Source organism: Protopterus annectens, chromosome 16.part0 (assembly GCF_019279795.1).
Source record: "Protopterus annectens isolate FY-2018-M chromosome 16.part0, PAN1.0, whole genome shotgun sequence".
Taxonomy (NCBI): Eukaryota; Metazoa; Chordata; order Ceratodontiformes; family Protopteridae; genus Protopterus; species Protopterus annectens.
Genome location: NC_056750.1, coordinates 57,187,515 through 57,208,833, shown reverse-complemented (window position 1 = coordinate 57,208,833; position 21,319 = coordinate 57,187,515). Strand labels below are relative to the sequence as shown.

The 21,319-nt window shown below is 36.5% G+C and overlaps 1 protein-coding gene across 3 annotated transcripts in view; it reads right to left on the bottom strand.

The window, feature by feature from the left end:
- The window catches only part of LOC122790732 (adenylate cyclase type 2-like), a 1,393,058-nt gene that overhangs the window by 643,595 nt on the left and 728,144 nt on the right, over positions 1-21,319 (bottom strand). For all 3 annotated transcript variants that reach the window (XM_044058316.1, XM_044058314.1, XM_044058315.1), the window contains exons 3-4: positions 20,232-20,429; positions 16,025-16,192 (exon numbers count right to left, since the gene is read on the bottom strand). In XM_044058316.1, coding sequence (XP_043914251.1) covers positions 16,025-16,192; positions 20,232-20,429 — 366 coding nt within the window. The remainder of the gene's footprint in view (positions 1-16,024; positions 16,193-20,231; positions 20,430-21,319) is intronic.

Here is a 21,319-nt window from a genome sequence, read left to right as displayed (position 1 = left end):
TATTATGGCAAACCCTCCAAGCTAAAGAAACAAGTTAGTGTTTTCCAGGAAAAGCTCTCTTGGCAGTTTAAATTCTGCACCTTTTTCCTAGGCATATTGAAAAATGTAACCTTGTTTTATTTCTTGTTTTATTCTCAATGGCAAAAATTATATATCACCGTTCAACCTAAAACATTAGTCTTTGAATTAAATTATGCATTTAACCTTAAATATCATAGAATTTGCAAAACTGTTGCCTAATCTTAACAAAACAAATTAAAAATACTTGCAAAAATAATGAAAACTGGTGTTTCAAATCTGTTCGTCTCAGCTGTCAGCTATGCTAAAGAAAAGTCAAAGTCAAAACAATGTTTGTGTTCTAGTAATCAATGGTACATTTTATTAATGCAGTTTGTTTACAATGTGTGCATTTTGTTGCTTTATTTTTAAAAGTAATATCTTTTAGGACATGAAACCTGACGAATTTTGCATCATTCATTCTGCTCATACTCAATACTTCCTGCAAAAGTGTAAACAGTTACTATTTGTTATTAATAATTATTTGATGGATGTTTCAAGTTGCGTTGATATGTTCTAACCCTTGGTATAATTCTTATCTTAAAAAAAATTGAAATAAAAAATTAAGGAACAAGAAGGAGAAGTCACAAGTCCCACTTTTGCTGGGATAATGGTCCCAAGAGTTCATTTGTACCTTGGCATCAGAGGCCAATCATTTACAATAGAAGTCATGCACTCAATGTTTCCCCAAAGGAATATTCTACTGGCTTGAGCTTATAATCCTCAAAGGAAACCTTAATCAAGGGGAGCAAGACATGTGCTAGTTACCTTGTTTTTGCAATGTCAGAAAGAAAGTCTCCTCCACAGAAATGAGTGAAGATCCTTCTGAGGGCAAAGATGTAATCCAGGATGTTTAACCACTGAGTAGTCAGAAAAAAATGCCAGCATGATACACTGTGCAGTGATTGTGGATGGATGAGGGGGGACCAGACCCAATGCAGATAATCAAAATGGGTTTATGAAGAAGGGTACTAGTTACGAATCTCATAATCAGCACAGTTTGACAAAGAAGCAAACAACAACAACAAAAAAAGTGTGTGTGCGTGCGTGTGTGTGTGTGCATGTGTGTGTGTGTGTGTGTGTGTGTGTGTGTGTGTGTGTGTGTGTGTGTGTGTGTGTGTGTGTGTGTGTGTGTGTGTGTGTGTGTCTGCTTGTGCACATAGGGGAGTGGACACCTTCTGAACAATCTTTACACACATGAAATTATTATAGTTAATTCTAAGGTCACTGCACAGCAGTGCAGAGTTGCAAAAAAAATCTTAATCACAGTGACCTCTTTACTGGATAAAGTTTGATTATTTCGGCACTTAGCTGTCACAATACTTATATACTTTTGTGAGGGCCCACTCAATGGTAGCATTAAGGGCACAAAGTGGTTTCACCAAGGTAGACTGAGTTTTTATCTGGGTGACATGATGTTGTAGAGCATCGACCACTGTTCAATCATTGCAATGTTCCAGGGCATCCACCACTGGACAATCACTACAATGTTCGAGGGCATCCACCACTTTACAATGATTACAATGTTCCAGGGCATCCACCACTGGACAATCATTACAATGCTCCAGGGCACCCACCACTGGACAATCATTACAATGTTCCAGGGCATCCACCACTGGACAATCATTACAATGTTCGAGGGTAGCCACTACTGGACAATCATTACAATGTTCCAGGGCATCCACCACTGGACAATCATTACAATGTTCCAGGGCATCCACCACTGGGCAATCATTACAATGTTCCAGGGCATCCACCACTGGACAATCATTACAATGTTCCAGGACATCCACCACTGGACAATCACTACAATGTTCCAGGACATCCACCACTGGACAATCATTACAATGTTCCAGGGCATCCACCACTGGACAATCATTACAATGTTCCAGGGCATCCACCACTGGACAATCATTACAATGTTCCAGGGCATCCACCACTGGGCAATCATTACAATGTTCCAGGGCATCCGCCACTGGACAATCATTACAATGTTCCAGGGCATCCACCACTGGACAATCATTACAATGTTCCAGGACGTCCACCACTGGACAATCACTGCTCCTGCTCATGTGTCTGATGCTGAAGGTCGAATGATTGTTAGTAGATGGTAGATGGTACATGGACAGAGTCCCTTTTTTCAAAACACCTATGGTCAGTCTAGAGAAATTTGAACATAGTGTTTTGAATCTGCAATTTCCATTTGAAAGACAATTAAGTGACAAGGCAAGTACTTTCTTCTGTGTATAAATAAATATTTTTGATTAATAACAACATAGTAAGTAAGTAGCAGGGTGTGGGAAATTTAAGCCGCACTGGTGTGGGGAGGGGCGCTCTCCCACACATAACACACTTGTTTTTAACACATCTGTTGTTCATTTAAAAATTGCTATTTTGTGCATTCATTGGAAAATATTCACAGTTTGTTGGAAAGCCCAATAGTTGTCAGTGACATGGACTTTCATGCATGCTACTGATAATCCTACACTGCTCAGATCACTAATGAACATAGTAGATAAAATTCAATTTGAAACAGAAGTTGCTACTTAAAAAAAACATAAAAATGTTTTGTTCTAAAACTTGACTGTATTTCACAGAGGGTAACTGCAAGGAAAGGTTGTATTAATTCAATAACAGCTCCACTCTGTTGGAGCCATCTACCCATCCTAATGAGCTCCTCTTACAGAAATGCAATCTTCATTTCAGAGATGTATTGTTTCAGTTAGGATTTAGAGATTATGATGACATCCAGCTCAAACAGTGAGGCATATCTTGCCACCTTTTAGTATAAGCTCTTAATTTTCACACACATGACTTCAAAGTCGTAAGAAAGGCTCCATGGCTGGTCACTGGGCGGAAGCAGTAAGGCAGGTAGTGATAGATGTAGGGTTTGGCTGGCTTTCTCATGTTGCAGCAGTTAAGTACATGATGAGCTCTGAGAGAGAAGTCTTTTGCTCTTAGTATTTATTATTTTCCAGTAGAATAGACTTCTGGGAAGGTAACAAGGTACATCACAGTAATTTTTCCTTCCTGGTTACAGAACGACTGAAGTAAAAATAGTGAATTTTTGAATGCATGACCACTCCTCAAAAATGACTTTGCTCACACTTGTTTCACTGATGCCCACACAATTACATCAGATGTTGACAAAGTAAAATAAACAATCAAAACAAACGTTGTGTTCAAGCTCTTCATAATGCACTATGTTAATGACTCTGACTGTGTAACTCCAGGCTTAATAATTCTGTGGTCTTTACATGCTGATAAAGTAAAATCCCCAACTGTAGTTATCTCAGCTAAAATCTATCTCTAGCATGAAAGACAGTGTTTTTGTTTTAATATGTCAGCATCTCAGAGTCTTTGGTGGCTAACACACTATGCACCGATGTATGACTAGTCCACTATAACATAATTATATATACTTTTAGTAAGTGTCCAGCCTAAACATCATGAATCCAAGTGACAGTAGTGGAATCCATTCAATGTGTCCAAATGTCAAAACAGGATTGTCTGAATGGCAACTGTCAAGATGCACTTATGTGTCACTGCTAAACTGAGGTCAAGTAGCAGTTCTAGTGACTAGGTGGTCAAGTAGAAATACTGGAGTTGAGTGGATGAAGGCCAGCTATGACGGAAAGCCAGGGAACTTTTTTTTTCATTCTTTGTTCACTGGATTAGTTCTATTCGGACAGCATTGACTTTTCAGGGGAGACATAAGATGTTATTCATACTGAATAGGGGAGATTTTGCCAAGGCTCCAATGAACACTCTGTTCCCCACAAATTATTTGACCATGACATCCTTGACTTTAGATAAAATACCTCTCCATAAATTAACCACTTGACTCTGCTGTCCTTGATTTTAGCTCCTAAAGGGAGAGGAACATCTTGGGTAGGGTATGTCGACAGAAAGTTTAGGATCTGTCTGACATGGTGAGGAGAGTAAAAGTTAGCATAAGGTTTATGCAAGAAAAGTCTAACAGTCTTTTCCTGCACCCCCCCCCCCCCATTTTGAAAACATTTGAGGATTGATCTCACCCTATAGACACTGAAAATAAGAACAAAGACACTTGAAAAAAAATATGAATACCCAGTTACAAATCTGGACATAAAATTAGCATAAGATGTGAATAGTAACTAGAATATAACTGTTCCCGCTTCCAAGGGAAATGCGTGACACAACTTGGAAACACGTTTAAAAAAACATCGAGTGACATAAATGATGGAAAAACATAAACACATTATTAAATTTATCACACAAGGTCATTTGTTTTTGCTTCAGAGAAATAGTATTGTAAGATGTGTGTCATCTTCCTTTTAAATTGTTATTGCCACTAGTATTTTGGTCATGTAGTGTGGTTTTCTGTGTGTTAAACAACTTCAAAAATCACATCTGATGAGAGGGGAGTCAGAAAACTGAATAAACCACTTCAAGGTACAAAAAACAATAAATACGACAAAATCCAGTACCTGGAGAGACTGGAGAAAAATTTATTAAAACACATCTAGCGCCTCAGCAAAAATGCCTACAAAGGAGTTAAAATCACCTTTCTTAAACTGTGTGAAGGGTTTAATCTAGACAGAAAATAAGGATACCTGCAAAAATGGGGACATCCTAAGTCATGTCTTTAAATAGGAGCGTTCCCTCAAAATAGGGACAGTTGACAGGTCTGCTTTGAGGATGGTGGTGGCTGTTCAGATGTCACTATAGTAGTCATCTATGACTCATAAGAACAGCTGGATGGATGTTTTACAGTATGTATTAGAAGGAACTTAATGATTCCCCATAATTTACTACTGAGGAAAGTACAACCAAGCTCATTCCCTAGGAGGCACTAATCGACATGATTTGATTTTTTTTTTTCCAATAGTATTTTTTATTGTTTTACTTTCTCTATTACAAAACATTCACAAAGGAAAACACAGGTGATGCTCATACAGTATTTATAGCAGTATTTTTAAAACATATTTACACTATTTACATGAATGCTTCCATATTCTCTCTTAAAAGTAGAAGATGAAGTTGTTTTCTCCAGGGTTCATATCTTAAAATAGTATAGTTCCAAATAATGTTGTGTTTTTGTTGTGTATCTTGTTGATTTATTACAGATTCAAGGTTTTATGCCAGTATAATATTGAAAATGTGTTCCCATAATGTCATGTTATAGGGATTCTTGTTTTGTTTGTTTATTATGTATTTGTGGGCTAATATATGTTTTATCGCTAAGATCTTAAAATTTCCCCATGAAGTTTTGGATGGGGTCAACCAGTTAGTAGCTATGTAAAGTTTCATTAGTAGAAAAATATTGATGAGGATGATTATTTGGGATTTGGATAGGTTATTTGGGGGGATATGTAATATCGTAAATTCCCAAGTAAGTGTTGATGTCTGATAACCCATTTTTTGTAGTTGTAGTTTCAGGGAGTTCCAAAGTTTAAATATACATTTGCAGCTCCAGAACATATGTAAAAGGTCAGCAATTTCATCTTTGCAATGTGGGCATTTGGGAGAATTTTTACGATTTAATTTATGCAAGCTAAGGCAAGTATAGTATGCATTATTGTATATCATAAGTTGGGTAAATGTTAATTTTTGGAGGGAAATGGATTTTACCATAAAATTAAATGCTTGTGTTATTTTATTTTCCTCAATCAATGGTATTTTTTTTCCAATAATTAGATAGGAATAAATGATCTTGATATTGCATGTCTTTTATCAATTTGTATGAGCATGTTATAAATTTGCTACTTTGTAGAAGGGCTTGAGTTAGTGAGGTACATTTCAATAAATCATCTTTATTAATGGTTATATTTTGAAAGTAGCTTGTAGAGATTTCCTTAATTTGTCTTAAGATCAGTAGATATGATTTGGGAAGGCCCAGTTGATGTCTTATTTCATGAGCGGAGGAGTTTAGATATGGATATATATCTTGTATTGTTAAGTTAATTATGAGTGGGAATCTACTCAGCTCTATTAGTTGGTTATTAATTTTCAAGTTAGGATTTTTGTGGAAGGGTTGTAGGATCATCATGTGTTGGAAGAGATTTACTGATCTAAAACGATTTTTTGTTAATATTATCTGATTTCTGATGGGTCCCATTAATGTTTTATAGTTGTCTCTATTTAAAAAGAGTAGTGATTTGGGATTTATATTCAGGCTTTCAATGTGTTTAAAGCCTAATCTTAACCAGTGTTGGGACCAATTATTACTTTGTGTATCGTAATTTGCAATTCTTAGAGTTCTGTTGGCATTTATGATTAAGTAGTAGTTTTCAAAGTTAGGTAGATCTAAGCCACCTTTGCTTTTCAGGGTCATCAATTTATCATATGATAGCCTACTTTTTTTGGTTTCCATATAAATTTAGCGAGTTCAGTGTGAATTTGTTTAAAAAATTTGGGGTATTAACACCTGTGAAGACATAAAAATGTATAATAGTCTGGGCAAGATATTCATTTTAATGATCAACACTTTTGCTAGTGGTGGTAATTTCAGATTTACCCATCTCATTAAGTCACATACAATGTGTTCCCAGTTTTGTTTAATATTATTAAGATAAAAGTTTTTGTTATCTGTAGAAAATGTAATTCCTAAGTATTTGATCTTCTCCTCTGATTTTACATGTCCTATCAATGGTAAAAGTGAGAAAGGTTTCGAAGTTCTCAAAGGAAAGATGTTGGTTTGTTTAAGGTTTATTTTATAGTTTGATATTACTGCAAAGTCTTCAATAGCAGATAGTATTTTTTTGGTGTCTGAGATTGGTGTAGTACAATATATGTTAAGGTCATCAGCAAAAGCTGACATAGATATTCTTGTGTCATAAATTATTGGGGCATTATGATATATATTTTGCTTAATGTTTAAGAACAGGGGTTCTAGATATAGGTTAAATAATAGAGGAGATAGAGGACATCCTTGTCGGGTACCATTTCTGATTTGAATTCTGTTAGGCCATGTTTTATTTATATATAATGTTGTATAAGGGTTTTTGTATAATGTTTGTAAAGTTAGGATAAATTGTTGAGGTATATTAAAGTAGGGTAAGATCTGAAATAAGAATTTTATATTGACTCTATCAAAGGCCTTCTGTGCATCTATAATGAGTGCATACATGTTTAGATTCTTTTGAATAGCATATGATATTAATGTATGTAGTGTTAGAGTATTATCACTGGATTGCCTAGATGTTAAAAAAGCGAGCTTGTTCATTAGATATAATTATATTAGAAATTTTCTTCAGTCTGTTGGCCAAAATAGATGTCAGAATTTTTGTATCAATATTTAGGAGTGATACAGGTCTATAGTTATCTGGGTTCTGAGGATCTGTCTTTTCTTTGGGTATGAAAATTGTTTTGGATGCATTAAAATGAACATCGTTAATTTTATTGTTTATTATATAATTTAATATGTGCAATAGAATTTGTGCAATAATGCTGTAGAACGTTTTGTAAAACTCTGTGGTAAGACCATCTGGGCCAGGAGATTTGTGTGATTTCAGTTTTTTAATTGTTGATATTATTTCTTCACTGGATATTGGTTTTATTAGGTCTTTCTGTAATTTCTCATTAATTTTTGGAAAGTTAAGTTTTTGTAGGAAGTCATTAATATTTTCATTTGTGGGTGGGTTTTTTTGTTCTCCATAAATTTGTGAGTATATCAATTCAAAAATGTTGATAATATCTTCAGTTTTCATATAAGTTTTATTCTTATAGGATATTTTGGGAATTTGAGAGGGTGTCTTCGACTGATTGATGATTCTTGCTAATGCCCGAGATGGTGTTTGTATATGATTAGCATATTTTGCAAGTATTTTAGTTCCATGGAATGATAATTTATTATTTTGAATCAAGAAAAGGTCTTTTTGGTATTTCAATAGATCTGTTTCAGTTTGCGTGTTATGATTTTTTATTAAATCCTGTTCTAATGATTTGATTTTAGCCTCCAGTAGCTGTTCTTCTCTGATTTGGGTTTTTTTATAATAAGAAGCTTTTTGGAGAAAGATACCTCTTATTTGGGCTTTAGTTGCCGCCCATTCAATATCAGGGGGGTGTTGCTGTTTTATTAACTTAACTAGTGAGGATTTAAGTATATCCTGTATTTCATGAACAATTTCTTTTTTATTTAAAAGGTTGGGGTTTAAGGACCAGTTATATCCCCGATAAGGTGTGTTGTTTCTGGTATCTTTAGTGATGTTTAGGGTAATTTTAGAGTGGTCAGACAAGTAGCGGGCATGAATAGATACTGTGGGGTCAATATTGATTAGCGTTTTTGAAATTATAAAGAAGTCAATTCTTGACCACATTTTATGACAGTTGGAGTAAAATGTAAAGTTATTTGGGGAATTTGTTTTATTACCATATTTAAAGGGATCATATAATTTAAAATCATATTTAAGTTTAAGTTCGCTTAATGCTAGCGTTGCTTTATTATTGCATGATCTCTGTGGGATTGATTTATCCTGTTTTGGGTTTTGGTAAGCATTCCAATCTCCTCCTATGATTATGTAATGGTTGTTATATCGATTTAAGATAGGATATAATGAAGCAAAGAAGGAATGTTGATTGTTGCATGGTGCATATATATTGAGAAGTATAATGAGCTTATCATAAACGGTCATTGAAAGAATCACATAGCGCCATCTACCTTCATTATCTATGTTTGATTCTATAGTTTTGTCTTGATAGTGATCTTTAATGATTATTGCTATACCGGCACTATTGGTTTTACCTTCAGAGGCTACTATTTCTCTTATCCATTTTTTCTTTTTTATTTCTGACCATTGCTCATTGGTTAAATGAGTTTCCTGAAGTGGTATAAAGCTTGCCTTAGCCTGAGTTGTGTTAAAAAGGTCTTAAGGCAATTGTATCTTTATTATTCATCATATTCATATTTCTATTGTTTCTAATTAATTAGTTAAAGAGAAAACAACATAAATAAATATGATGATTATATTATTTCTTCTAGATCTTGCTTCAAGGTCAATAATTTTTGCTTGCATAGTTTGAATGTCTGCTTCATGTGTATCAGATTTTTTAGCTAACAGGGCTATTTTGTCTTCATTCTCTGTAATTTTGGCTTCAGATTTGTCCATTCTTTCCAAGATTTGATTGAAGGAAGTACCAAAGGATTGAACTTGAGAAGATAATTCTTTTATGGCTTCTTGTATAGGTAGTAGAGCTGCTTTTATATCTTCCAAATTAGCTAGTTGATCTGTTTTATTTTTATTCCCTGATTTTACAGAATCGTGTTGCTTTATTATTTTCTGTCTTTTAGAGTTTAAGTCTTTCTCAGGTGATAAAAGATCTGACAGTTTAGTTTTTGTTGTTGTAGTGTCCATACTTTTATCTTCTTTTGACAGTTTGTGAAAGTAGAACTTCTTGGTTTATAGTTGTGCGTGTATGTGCAGAGTGTTCTGAGCACACGGCTTCTTTCTTTGAGTCTTTCTTCAGTTCAAGGTAATCTGTTGTAATCTTGATAGAATTGTTATTTCTTTACTTTCATTCACCCCTTCCATGATTCTGTAAATTAAGTAGAGTTGTAGTTTCAGAAGATTGTTATTGAATAGGTCCTGGTAGTTCTTCTGGGTTCATTTTTCCTCTGAGTATTTAGAGAGCTGTAGTTTAACAGTGTTCACAGAACGGCAGCCATCTTTGAATTCATGATTTGATTTTTTTTATAATTCCTAACTGCTGTCATCTCTTTACCAAGCCACTGTGGTGCAGCAGTTAGTATTGTCGACTCACAGCAAGAGGTTCTCCCATTCAATTCTCAGTTGGAGCGCCTTCTGTGTGGAGTCTGCATGTCTTCCCCATGGTCGAGTAATGTACAAAGACATGCAGGTGGGTGCGTGCATAAATGGGTGTGCCTTCTTTGAAGGTTGGGTGTCGGACTGGCAATTCGGCACTGTAAAAAATCCACTGCCAATCACTAGCGGACTGGAGTTCCACTGTGGCGACCCCTAACTGGGAAAAGCCTCAAGAGACACATGTCATCTCTTTACCCTCCCTTGCTGTAACATTTAATAATCATGGTTTTGTACTTTATTCTGTAGTGCATATTCTAGACACAGGCAAATACATTTGGCCACATACTAATTAGTACAATGCGCATCGAGACTGGAATAAGGTGATTCCAGCTTATGTCTGACAGGCAGTCTGTCAGTAAAATAAACATGAGGATAAGCAGAGGTTCTGAAGGCTTAACACCTAGGAGTGTTTGGGAAGTGGCTAAGCTTAGCCGGCCTATATTGTTTCTTAAGGGGCTCAACTAGATGGACTTAAGTGTCTGGCAGCTGGTGCAGAGTCTTAAGGTTGTGAGCTACACTTTCTATGGTACAGGGTTTGATTCCTGCCACCCTCATTTGCCTACTGTGTGACCTTGTGCAAATCACTTAACCAGACAGCGTTTTGGGACAACTGGACATTTGGGCTAGGCTCATCAGTGGTCTCTTGGACTGCAAGCTTAGTAACTGCCTGTGAACTTAATATCACTAACCACCTGCATTCTACACACAATTGAATGAACCACTGAATATAGTCCCCTTTCACAAACAACAACAGTGCATGACTAGAAATCAATTACCCTTGAATTCACTTGACATACCAAGAATGATGACTGAAAGGTTCTCCTTCTTCTTCTTTCAGCATTTCCCCATTAGGGGTCACCATAGCACATCACCTGTCCACTCATGATTGGAAGTAGAGTTTTTATGGTGTTGAGTTGCCAGCCCAGCGCCCAACCTTCCACGGAAGGCACACACATGCTTAGGGCCAATTTAGAGTGTCCAATCCACCTACAGCATGCCTTTGGGATGTGGGAGGAAACCGAAGCACCCGGAGGGACCCCCACATGACCACAGGGAGGACATGCAGACTCTGCACAGAAGGCACCCCAGCCAAGGATCGAACCGGAGAACCTCTTGCTGTGAGGCGACAATGCTAACCGCTGCACCACCGTGGCCGCCCGACAACTGAAAGGTTCTAAAAGAACATTATTCTGTAAGTTAATGGGAGTTGCTGTCTTGGGTGAGTCTATACCATCCTCATTTCAAGATTAAGTAACAGTCACCAGATCTAGTCCCCCAAAGATAAATCATACAACTATCTGTTCTTGGTGCCAAGGTGACTGTATTAATTAGGAACTGTGAAAATGACTTGGCTTAAAGAGCTTTATTTCATGACATTAAAGAAGTTATACTTTGTTACTCTTTGTGCATAAGTAGTCAAGGTCAGTTTTAGAGCAGCTGTAAAAAAGAGAACAGGATATCACTGAAACAGAATATATTTACAGTGCCACTCATCTTAATTAATCATTAAATTGTTTCAGATAAACTTTAACACTCTAAAACTTTAAGACATTCAGCAAATGATAGGGGAATGGAATACAAAACTGAAGGCACCTGGGATGAAACTGAGCACAGATAAGACAATTGTAATGGCAGCAAATGGAGGAATTCAAAAAAAGCCGAGAATTGACATAGAAGGGAAGATAGTGGAACAGGTTAATAGGTTCAAGTATCTGGGAGGGGTGGATGAGGAGAAGGGAAGTCTGAATGAGGAGCTCAAAGCTAAAATCAGAGGGGCTGCAGCCAACTGACGTAGAGTATCAGGTGTAGTATATGACAGAAGAATGCCAAAGATGAGGAAGAGTAATGTGTACAAACCAGGGGCGTGACCAGTACTACTGTATGGTACAGAAACCTGGGCAGTAAAGGCAGAGCAGCTGAGGAAGCCAACGATGATAGACATGAAGTGGCTGAGATGTGTGGTAGGATGCACACTGTGGGACAGATGAAGAAAATAGTGCATAAGAGCAGAAGCCAAAGTAACTCCAACTGCAGAAAAAGTCAAAGAGTACAGATAATGATAATTCAGGCACATGTTTGGAAAAGTAGATGACAATCTGGTGATGAAGATTTGGGACAGACAGGAAGAAGGCAAGAGGAAACAAGGGTGTCCAACAGAAAGGTGGTGGATTGTGTGATAGCAGATGTGTGACAATCATGCATGAGTTTTGAAGAAGGTAGGACAGTAACACTGAATAGAGAGAGGTGGCGACAACTGACACAACACCCGGATGCAATGTACAAACTGAGAAAAAGGAGGTTGATGATGATGGTGATGATGATTTAACACTTTAAGACTTTTTCAGTTTGAGATACCCAGTTGAAGGGGAAATGTTAGGAATATACTTATATTATATGTATCTGTTTGTTTGCTTTGGGCACTCTAAGAGGGTAGTCCAGTTCTGTCATTCTTTTCAGCCATTATTTAGGTGTCAACAACAGTTACAGAATTCTTTGTTATCTGTAGTCCATTGCATAATAGTTGGCAGATTAGCTAACGATGAATTATACCACAACATGAATTGCAAGAATGCTAAATTAACAACTTTGATTAAACTGTACTTGACTTAAAAATCTAGACTGCAAGCACTTGCTTCCAGAGTGCAAGCCTTTCTTCAGAAAACACAAGCCAATTCAAACAAAATCACATGACCATTGTATTAAAAATGATTAATGAAACTCTGGTCAAAAACTTATTAATTGCTATTTAAAGTACTCTAAAATATAAAGAAAAGAATAATCAACATTTTGCAGGGCACATAATGTAAATTAAAACTTATTTTTGCATTCTTTCTGAGGCTGGGTTTCAAACACGCTGCACCATTACATTCTAATTCATTTGTGTTACTGGGACCAGTAACTGCCATATTCTAATTCTGCACACACCAGTCCATTTCTTGAAATTCTACCTGTCATATGTTATTCAATAAAACCAAACTTTTGAATTCTTCATTTTTATATGCATATTTACTATGTGTATAAAATGTTAGTTTCTACTTTCTTTATTAATTCTGAAATATGTTCCTTTATTCTAAATTTAAAGCTATGTTCGTAGGTTCATGGGTTCATAGGAGGTTACTAGGCTAATGGCGCTAGACCTTTACAAGCCTAGCCATATAAAAAAAACATGTACCCTAATTGACCATAGTTAGATGGTCATTGTGAGCAGAACGATTCTTTGATCAGCACCGACTACCCCTATTCATAAGGGACATAGGTGCCGCCCCCTGGGGTGAACTTATGGTCACCCCTTCAGTTGTCAAGGTTGTGCTTTGGTCCACATAACAAACACATTTATACTTTAAGTAACTAACCCTTCAGTTCAGTTCCTGACTAATGCAGTCACATTAGCACAATTCTTCTTGTAGGAGAATGAACAACAATATTCCTATTCCTAACAAACTCAAACAGTTAAATCGTTACACCTAAATGGATTTATGTTAGACTGTTATATTACCAAAACAATGATGTTTATGACAGCAATCCCAAATGAGAAAAATGGCACGATATCGACACAATATCGAAGTGCCGCAAAAGTGAAATTCAAAACATCGCCGACACAAGTTTTTGTATGGGACAAGGTCCTTTGCACCTTCCACAGGCCCTGCTACTTATACAGCTGACACTGGGCAAAGCTCAAATCCCAGCTGTACTATGATGTCACACAAACACCCACTTGCATTCTACAATATTTTACTTATTTGCATTTGTAGCACTTCGATATTGTGTCATTTCTCTCATTTGGGATCGATGTTATGACGTTTTGGTAATTCAACGTTCTAACACATCTCATTCTAATTATAATCCTGATGTTATTGTTCTTTTATTCAAACAATTCCTTAAGGTTTCTTGTCCTTCTGTATAAAAACAGTGGCAATTAAGAAAGTAATTTTTTTGATTTCCCTATTTGATTCTAAAATATCACATTTCTTATGTCTTCTACATCTGTTCTATATAGCCCAAACTGCATAATACATCACAACATCTGCACATCATCCATTGACAAGTTTTGCTAATTTGTTGTAGCACACCTCTAACTTTGTAAGTTATCTACTGAATTTTGATCCTTCATTTTTACTTTGGCTAATTTATTCCCAGACTGTCACCTCATTTTCAAGGTTTCAGTTGCAGGGAAGGACTTGCGTATTAAATATATATATATTTTACTTCTCCTTTGCTGACCAGGTTAGTACAAAATGGCTAATAGCCAAGTGTGATGCCCCTGCATTGTTCCAGTAATCAAGGAGTAATCAAAGAGCCTCAATCCTCACCACTAGCACCAGTGAGGGATGTGCACATTTGGAAGATAACAAATACACACACAGTAAAGCACAGTTTCCCTGAACAGCACAAAGGGATCACAGTCAGTCTGAGGCCGGTTTCTCCCTTTCTCTCCAGATCCCCAATAAGACTACTCACTGGCACAGCTATATAGTTAAGATCTCAGCCAAGTGGTCAAGCCCAAACCTCCAGCACCCTTTCTGTCTAACCAGTGCTTCGTGTCCCTGCCCAAGTAGCTGACACACACACAAGCACACTTTGAGATTTGATTTATATACAAACACACAGACACTCTCGGGGAAGGCTGGCACAGGTTTACTAGATATGCCCCTTCTGCCCAGACTATAAGTTAGTAATCACTGCCACTAACCACCCTTACTTATCAGCTACTATAAGACCCTTCCCAAAGGGTGACCAATTCTACTGTGTAATGTTACTATTATCCAAATGGTAAGTGTGACCAAACATTTAAGGCTATTTAACAGTGGCCTGTACAGAGTCAACAAATACATATGCGAGTACCCTAAGAACTTAAATATCTCTAAACAAACCAGCCACAATTAAAAGGATTAAATATATTTAATAATAAATAATAAAAGCACAAGACAATACTCAATAACTCAACACAGTGACAACAGAGTTCAGAATCACAGGAAATACTTAAAAAAAACATTGCAGGACAGTCTCACATTAATACAGAAAACTCCTAGACTGATCTTACTATATTCCTACCATCTCTAAGAGAAACTATGTTCTAAATAACTTACTTACAGATCCAGGCAAATACAAGTGCTGAATGGATGTTTTCAGATCCAAGACAAGATACAAAATGTATATACTTTCTCTCTGAGTTAATTCTTAAATTACTATCAAACAGTTTGTTGGGTTATCTCAGATTACATCATTCTTGTCACCTCTGCCTTTAGTTCCCAGGCTAAAAGAAACTTAAAATAAAACACCTCTGTGTTAAAAATACTTATCTTTTAGAAGCTTGACTGCAACTGGAAGTCATAAAACTGTTAAACACTTTTACCTTGGAAACCTCTAATTATTTCTGTTTCCAGACAATAGAAATAATTTCTAGCTGCACACATTCTGTCTCCAAACTGAGATAACCACTATCATAAACAATTAAACTTATTTTCTTACAGTTTTGCTCTTCTCCAGCAGGGTATACTGTGGTTACATTTTTGAACCTCAGCACATAACATACAGTTTACTTAAATTTCTAAGGCAAGCATACAAACTATATTACTATTCACCAATAACATAGAATTATTTACAAAATTCTAGCTAGCAGGGCTGACAGCTTTCATACCAATTAAATTGTACATCATTTTCCAAAAAATAGCCCTTCTCCAGCAACATAGATTTCAAATCTCAGAAAGTGTGAGGTAAGGAAAGAAAATTCAACCAATCATTTTACTAAAAGAGCAATTTAGCAAAATGCAGAACCATCAGGCATGGTAAATATTCTGTTTTTGATTAAACTGTAGAGCACTTCATTTCACAAAGTAAATAAATTATTTTTAAAACGTATACACTGAGATATACATGGTGCATGCTAAGTTACACACATGGGGTACTTATTGCCACAATTATCAGAACTCAAAATGAAGGATGTACTTCACTATAACAACAGGTATTTTGCCATGAGCGTGTTACCAACAGAAAGATATAAAGGCATGAGTCAACTAAAAAAAGTGGCACATCATAACTAAAGTGGTGAAGTACTGATTCATTACATCACTTACAAATGTATCAAAAGCTTCATTCTCCTGTTTCTGTGAGCTCTAAAGACATATAGAATAAATGTTGCATCATTGTCTCTTATGTTTCCTTACCTGAAAGACAAGACTAGTTTTGTTGGGTACCGCCTTAGTGACAGAGAGGTAGATGCTGAGTACAATGATGTGGGACACAGATGAGAGGATGCCACCGATCAAAGCAAGCCTTGTGCAGCCAGGTAGTATCGTGTACACGATGAATGTGATGAAGAGGAAAAACGACACCTGAGAAAACAGAGCAAGAATAAATGTTAAACGTGACTATAGAATACCTGTTTATAGCAGTTTACAGGTGTGCATGTGTGTGCCTGTGTATGTGTGTGTGTGTGTGTGTGTGTGTGTGTGTGTGTGTGTGTGTGTGTGTGTGTGTGTGTGCGTGTGCGTGTACACACACACACTCACAAAAATACTCACACACACACACACACTCACATAGGGTTCTTATTAGAACTCTGAACCCTTGAAATGTCGAATGTCATATGGTCAACACCATATGACCGACATTTCAAGAGTTCGAAGGTTAAACGTAACGGCCTTGTTCAGTGCAGAATGGGAGAATTTGCCTTTTCTGCACTGAAGTGCGATTGCGGACTTGGTATATTTAAGTAGGGGGGTTGTGGGGGGTGCAGGTGGGCTTTTTAAAGTTCAAATATATAATATTGACCCCTCACACACCCACATGCGCACACACAAACACATACACACACCCACACACACACACACACACACGCACATAAATGGGACTTCTTTTTGCGGAAAACCATTGCTCAATCCTACCTCTTCCCTCACTGCTATATGCATCATGCTTGCAAACTTAAAAAGTTAGAAGCATGCTACAACAAATTAACAACATTTGCTATAATCTTTTATATAGTACTCACCACTGTCTTGCCTTAAAACAAATGCAATAGCTATAACTACCACAGCAGCTAATCTACACACAGTTGTACACCCAGAATTTTATTCAAAACCCAAAGAATTGCCCATCCCTACAATCATCTTTCAACAGTGTTCACCATGCAGAGAGGTATACTCTGGCCACCACAATGTCAGGTAATGCTGCAGGACATGCTCTCTGTTCCAGGTATGCCAACTGACTTTGAAGCAGAAAACATGTGCTACTTATAATACTTTGTATTTAAATACACCTGTGACCCAGAGGGTGACAGGACTAGAAAGAAACAGAGTGCAAAGGATTAGTCCAGATAAAATCACTTTACCTGGCAGATCTAAGAGACTGTATCTGTGATACCCTCCCTGTGGGACGAATAAGTAAATAAGTAGGTTAATGGGTGAGTGTTCTTACCAATACACTCATCCACCTACCTACTTAACCAAATAAACTACTTGAAACTTCAACAAGGTGTCTTTACTCCTCCATTTTATCTGGACTAATCTTCTGTACTCTCAAACTTTGGAACAGGCTATCAGTTTTACAAAAACAGACAAGTTAAAGGGCTTCAAACCCAAATTAATACAACATCTGATAACTCCTAGGTGGACTCAGGTTTGTCACCGGAAACAATGTGGAACCTTCTAGTCTATAAAACACCTGACTTAACAGGCAATATAAACACAAACTACAAGGCAGCTGTATCACTGCACTATCTTACCTTCATTTCTGCAGATGTTTTTTTCCTTTTTTCCTTCAGTTTCCCTAAATTCTCACTTTCCTTCTCATGTATATTTACTACCGATTCTCACATTCTCGGTTTTCCCTCCTATTCCTCCAGCCCGATCTCCTTTACTTCTAACTGTATGAGCAAGTTACACTATTTTAATGGGGAATAAACTGAAAACCACAGTCATAGATATTTACATTAATATGTTTCCTTAGAATTCTATGTATAAGCCCATTACTCTGTGTTGTTTCTATTCTTACTGTAGTGTTTTATTAGAACTCCACATATTAGACCATTAATGTATGTTGTCTCTATTTTTATTATAATGGTTTCCTTAGAATCTTTTGCATTAGAACATTACTATATGCTTTTCTCATATCTGATAAAATATCTTATACTATTCATAGGCCGATCGCAGCCATGTATACTCACCTGCATTTATTCACACCTTTCTTTATATCATATTGTATTTTTTTCTTGTGTCAATACGGTTTTCAATGCATGTAATTGTTACGACTTAACCGTATGATCTGGAAGTGACTGACAAAGGTCCTGTACCAGTCCACCCACAAGTTAAATAATGAACAAACAGAAATGCAGACAGACAAATGATAAATAAAATAGGAAAAGAAGTAAATATAACAGGAGGATTTTTTAATTCAAGACATAAGTTAAGTTTGAAGAAAAAAAAACGTTTACAACAGTTATGGAAAGACGACAAACAAATGAAAAATGTAACAGGTGGATACAATAGTATGATGGAAAGACGACAAACAAATGAAAAATGTAACAGGTGGATACAATAGTATGTGGCATTAAAAAAGAAATCAATGTAGAATCTTGGATATTATGTACAGAAATACAACAAAAAATCTTTCTTTTTCTTTCTTTCACAGTCCCCTCATTGGTAAAATAGACTATTTTGCTCCTTCTCAGATCTCATGCAGACCACTACAGGAAAGGTTCAGTTTTATGACACCTGCTCATTGTTTGAAGCAAAGATTGATCCACGTGTTTAATTTTAGGCCAGCACCAAAGGAAAACGTACCTTATCATGAGGAGTTCATGACTTCATACTGGAAGAAAGGTTTGCATTACTGCAATTATTTAGTGGGTGCTGTTTTTACCTCAATATATTTGTGATTTAGTTTTAGCAGTCGTAACCCAACAGTTCTTAAATTGTTATACTTCATTAGTAGATCAATACTGTTCAACCTAAGGTCTTGGGTACAACTGAGGGATTCTGTATATCACTAGCACATTATATTGCGATATTATACTGACATCCTAAATTCTGACTCTTAGAGTAATAAAATTGTAATCCAAGTCACTGCAAGCCATGCGCTCTAGTGAGCTAAACCTCACCACAACAATAAATAGAACATGTCAGAGGGATAGATTCCTGTCACAGAGACTCCACATGCTTTGGAATAAAATTCCTAACTACATCAGGCAGAGCCCCTCACTAGCACTCTTCAAGAGAAACCTCAACGAGTGGATGGGTAACAGAAAATACACCCCTGGGATCACTTCATTGGCTCTGCTTGACAGATGATTAGTTAATTAATCAATGGGGCGGCAAAAGCTGACACACTCTGGCTAGGCTTTTAAATGCTCTCGGGCAGATATCCTAGTACCTACCTATGCACATATGTATCCTTTAGTGGAACTACCTATTAATGACTGCAAAGAAATTTGACTGCAGGTCCAGAAGGAAGAAATGTTCTCCCTATACTAGTGCTGACAGCAATTAGGTACTGAATTTGTTGCCTTTAGGCTGAACAATTGACTGATTTTAAAATGTTAACCATCAACAGCTGTTACTTTGAGACATTCTTTTTACAAGGGTCACATGGGTATAGAGTAACAGAATACTGTTATGTAAGATCAGTTGAGTCTAAGGTAAGTTAGCTGTTTCAACTACAACAATTCATATAACTCAGTCATACTTAAATAGTTAACAAATAAATATCTGTATGGTTGCTTATATGCTTGTCTGTAAACTGTGCACTGTAAAAAGTCACTGTGCACATGGGTTCTAATCTTCTCAGTTATTGTCTGTTCATCACTGGAGTAAGCTCTAATCAGGTGGGTGGCTTGCAGGCAATATACAGGGAAACATGAGTGTCACATCTCAAAAAGAAGAGAAGCAAATGGTTAACATAACCTTGCTAATACTGTAGGCTAATTTAATGTGATAAGACTAATAAAGTAAGAAAAATCTACCGTCTTTGAAATCGCATATGGCATGCATAGCTCCTGATTAATAATGTAATGGGGCAGGATATAAAGTACTGAGAGATGCAAACATTGACATATATCATGATGACAGAAGTAAGTGGAGGAGGAAGGGGAAAAAGGAAACTGAGGAAGAATTCAGACGCAAAATAACCGGGCAAAAGCTTAGGCGGAAATATGATGTACAATCAGAAATAGCTGAACAGCAAAATAAACTTGGCACTGTATTCCTCTTATTTACCTTATAATAAACAAAACAGACAAAAAACACTTATTCACTCTCCAGAAGAACCTACATCTATCTAATGATTCTTTTATAGAACTGAATTCTTTGACTAGAAATATTTTGTGACCTTCCTTACATTTGGCTGTACATACAGAATGAAGGCTTTGTAATGTCTTACCTGGTCCCAAGCCATGACGACTCCATCTGTGAAGATGAAAGTATACCCCATGGTGATCAGGCAGGCCCAGATGACCACAGAAAAGCCTAACCTGCATTTCTGGAACACTGACTCCTGGAGGGCCAAGATGAAGATGAGGAGAAAAACTCCAAGAGCTACAAAGACTGTGATGACAAAGGCAAGTTGTTGTGTAGCATCCTGGAAGCAAAACAAACAAAAAACAAAAGTCTATTAGTCCAAAAAATCCCAGGGACATTGATAGAAAAAGGTGAAAAAGCAATAAAATCTCAACTATGCTTCTAAAACAATAAATATTCAGTAAATAACTGTAAAACAGTACTGAAAAAATGGATCTATATTATGTTATCAAAAAGGCATTACAGCGAATGCCTTTTCATCGACCCTTAAACATTGAATTGCCAGTTACGCAAACTGCCAATTCAGTGTTTTTGTCCTTGGGGAAAAAATCGCTCGGCCATCATCGTGAATTTGCCCCTTTCCCCAAAGTAGTGTGATCTTGGAGTTGATATATTTAGTTAGGGGGAGGTTTGAAATGTTTGTAGTGAGGTTTCTTTCAAGGTCAGCCAAGCGATTATTTTCCCTAGGAAAAAAAATCTCTGAATTGGCCGTTTGCGTAATTGGCGGTTCGCTGTTCAGGGGTTGATGAAAAGGCATTTGCTGTAATGCCTTTTTGATAACATAATATAGACCCCCCCCCCCAAAAAAAAAAAAACATGTATTGAACACCACATCCTTTGCAAACAGTCAATCTCTCTAGCAGTTCAGAAAAATTCCTTCAGTGGTGAAACTAATAAACTAATGGACCAAAAACACAATCAAATAGAAACGACAGTTAAAAGGCCAATAAAATCATTACAATAATTAAACATACAGGCATCTCTAATTACATTTTAAACAGATGAGGATTCAAAGAATTGTATTTTAAAGTATTCTCTTCTTCAAGGAAATGTTTAATGAAATTTCTAAACTATCATGAAAAATGTGTTCTAAAGCACGCTCTTAAATTAACAGCACCAGAATGCACTTGTTTATAATGGAAGGCCAAGGAACTTTTTACCTTTTTATTT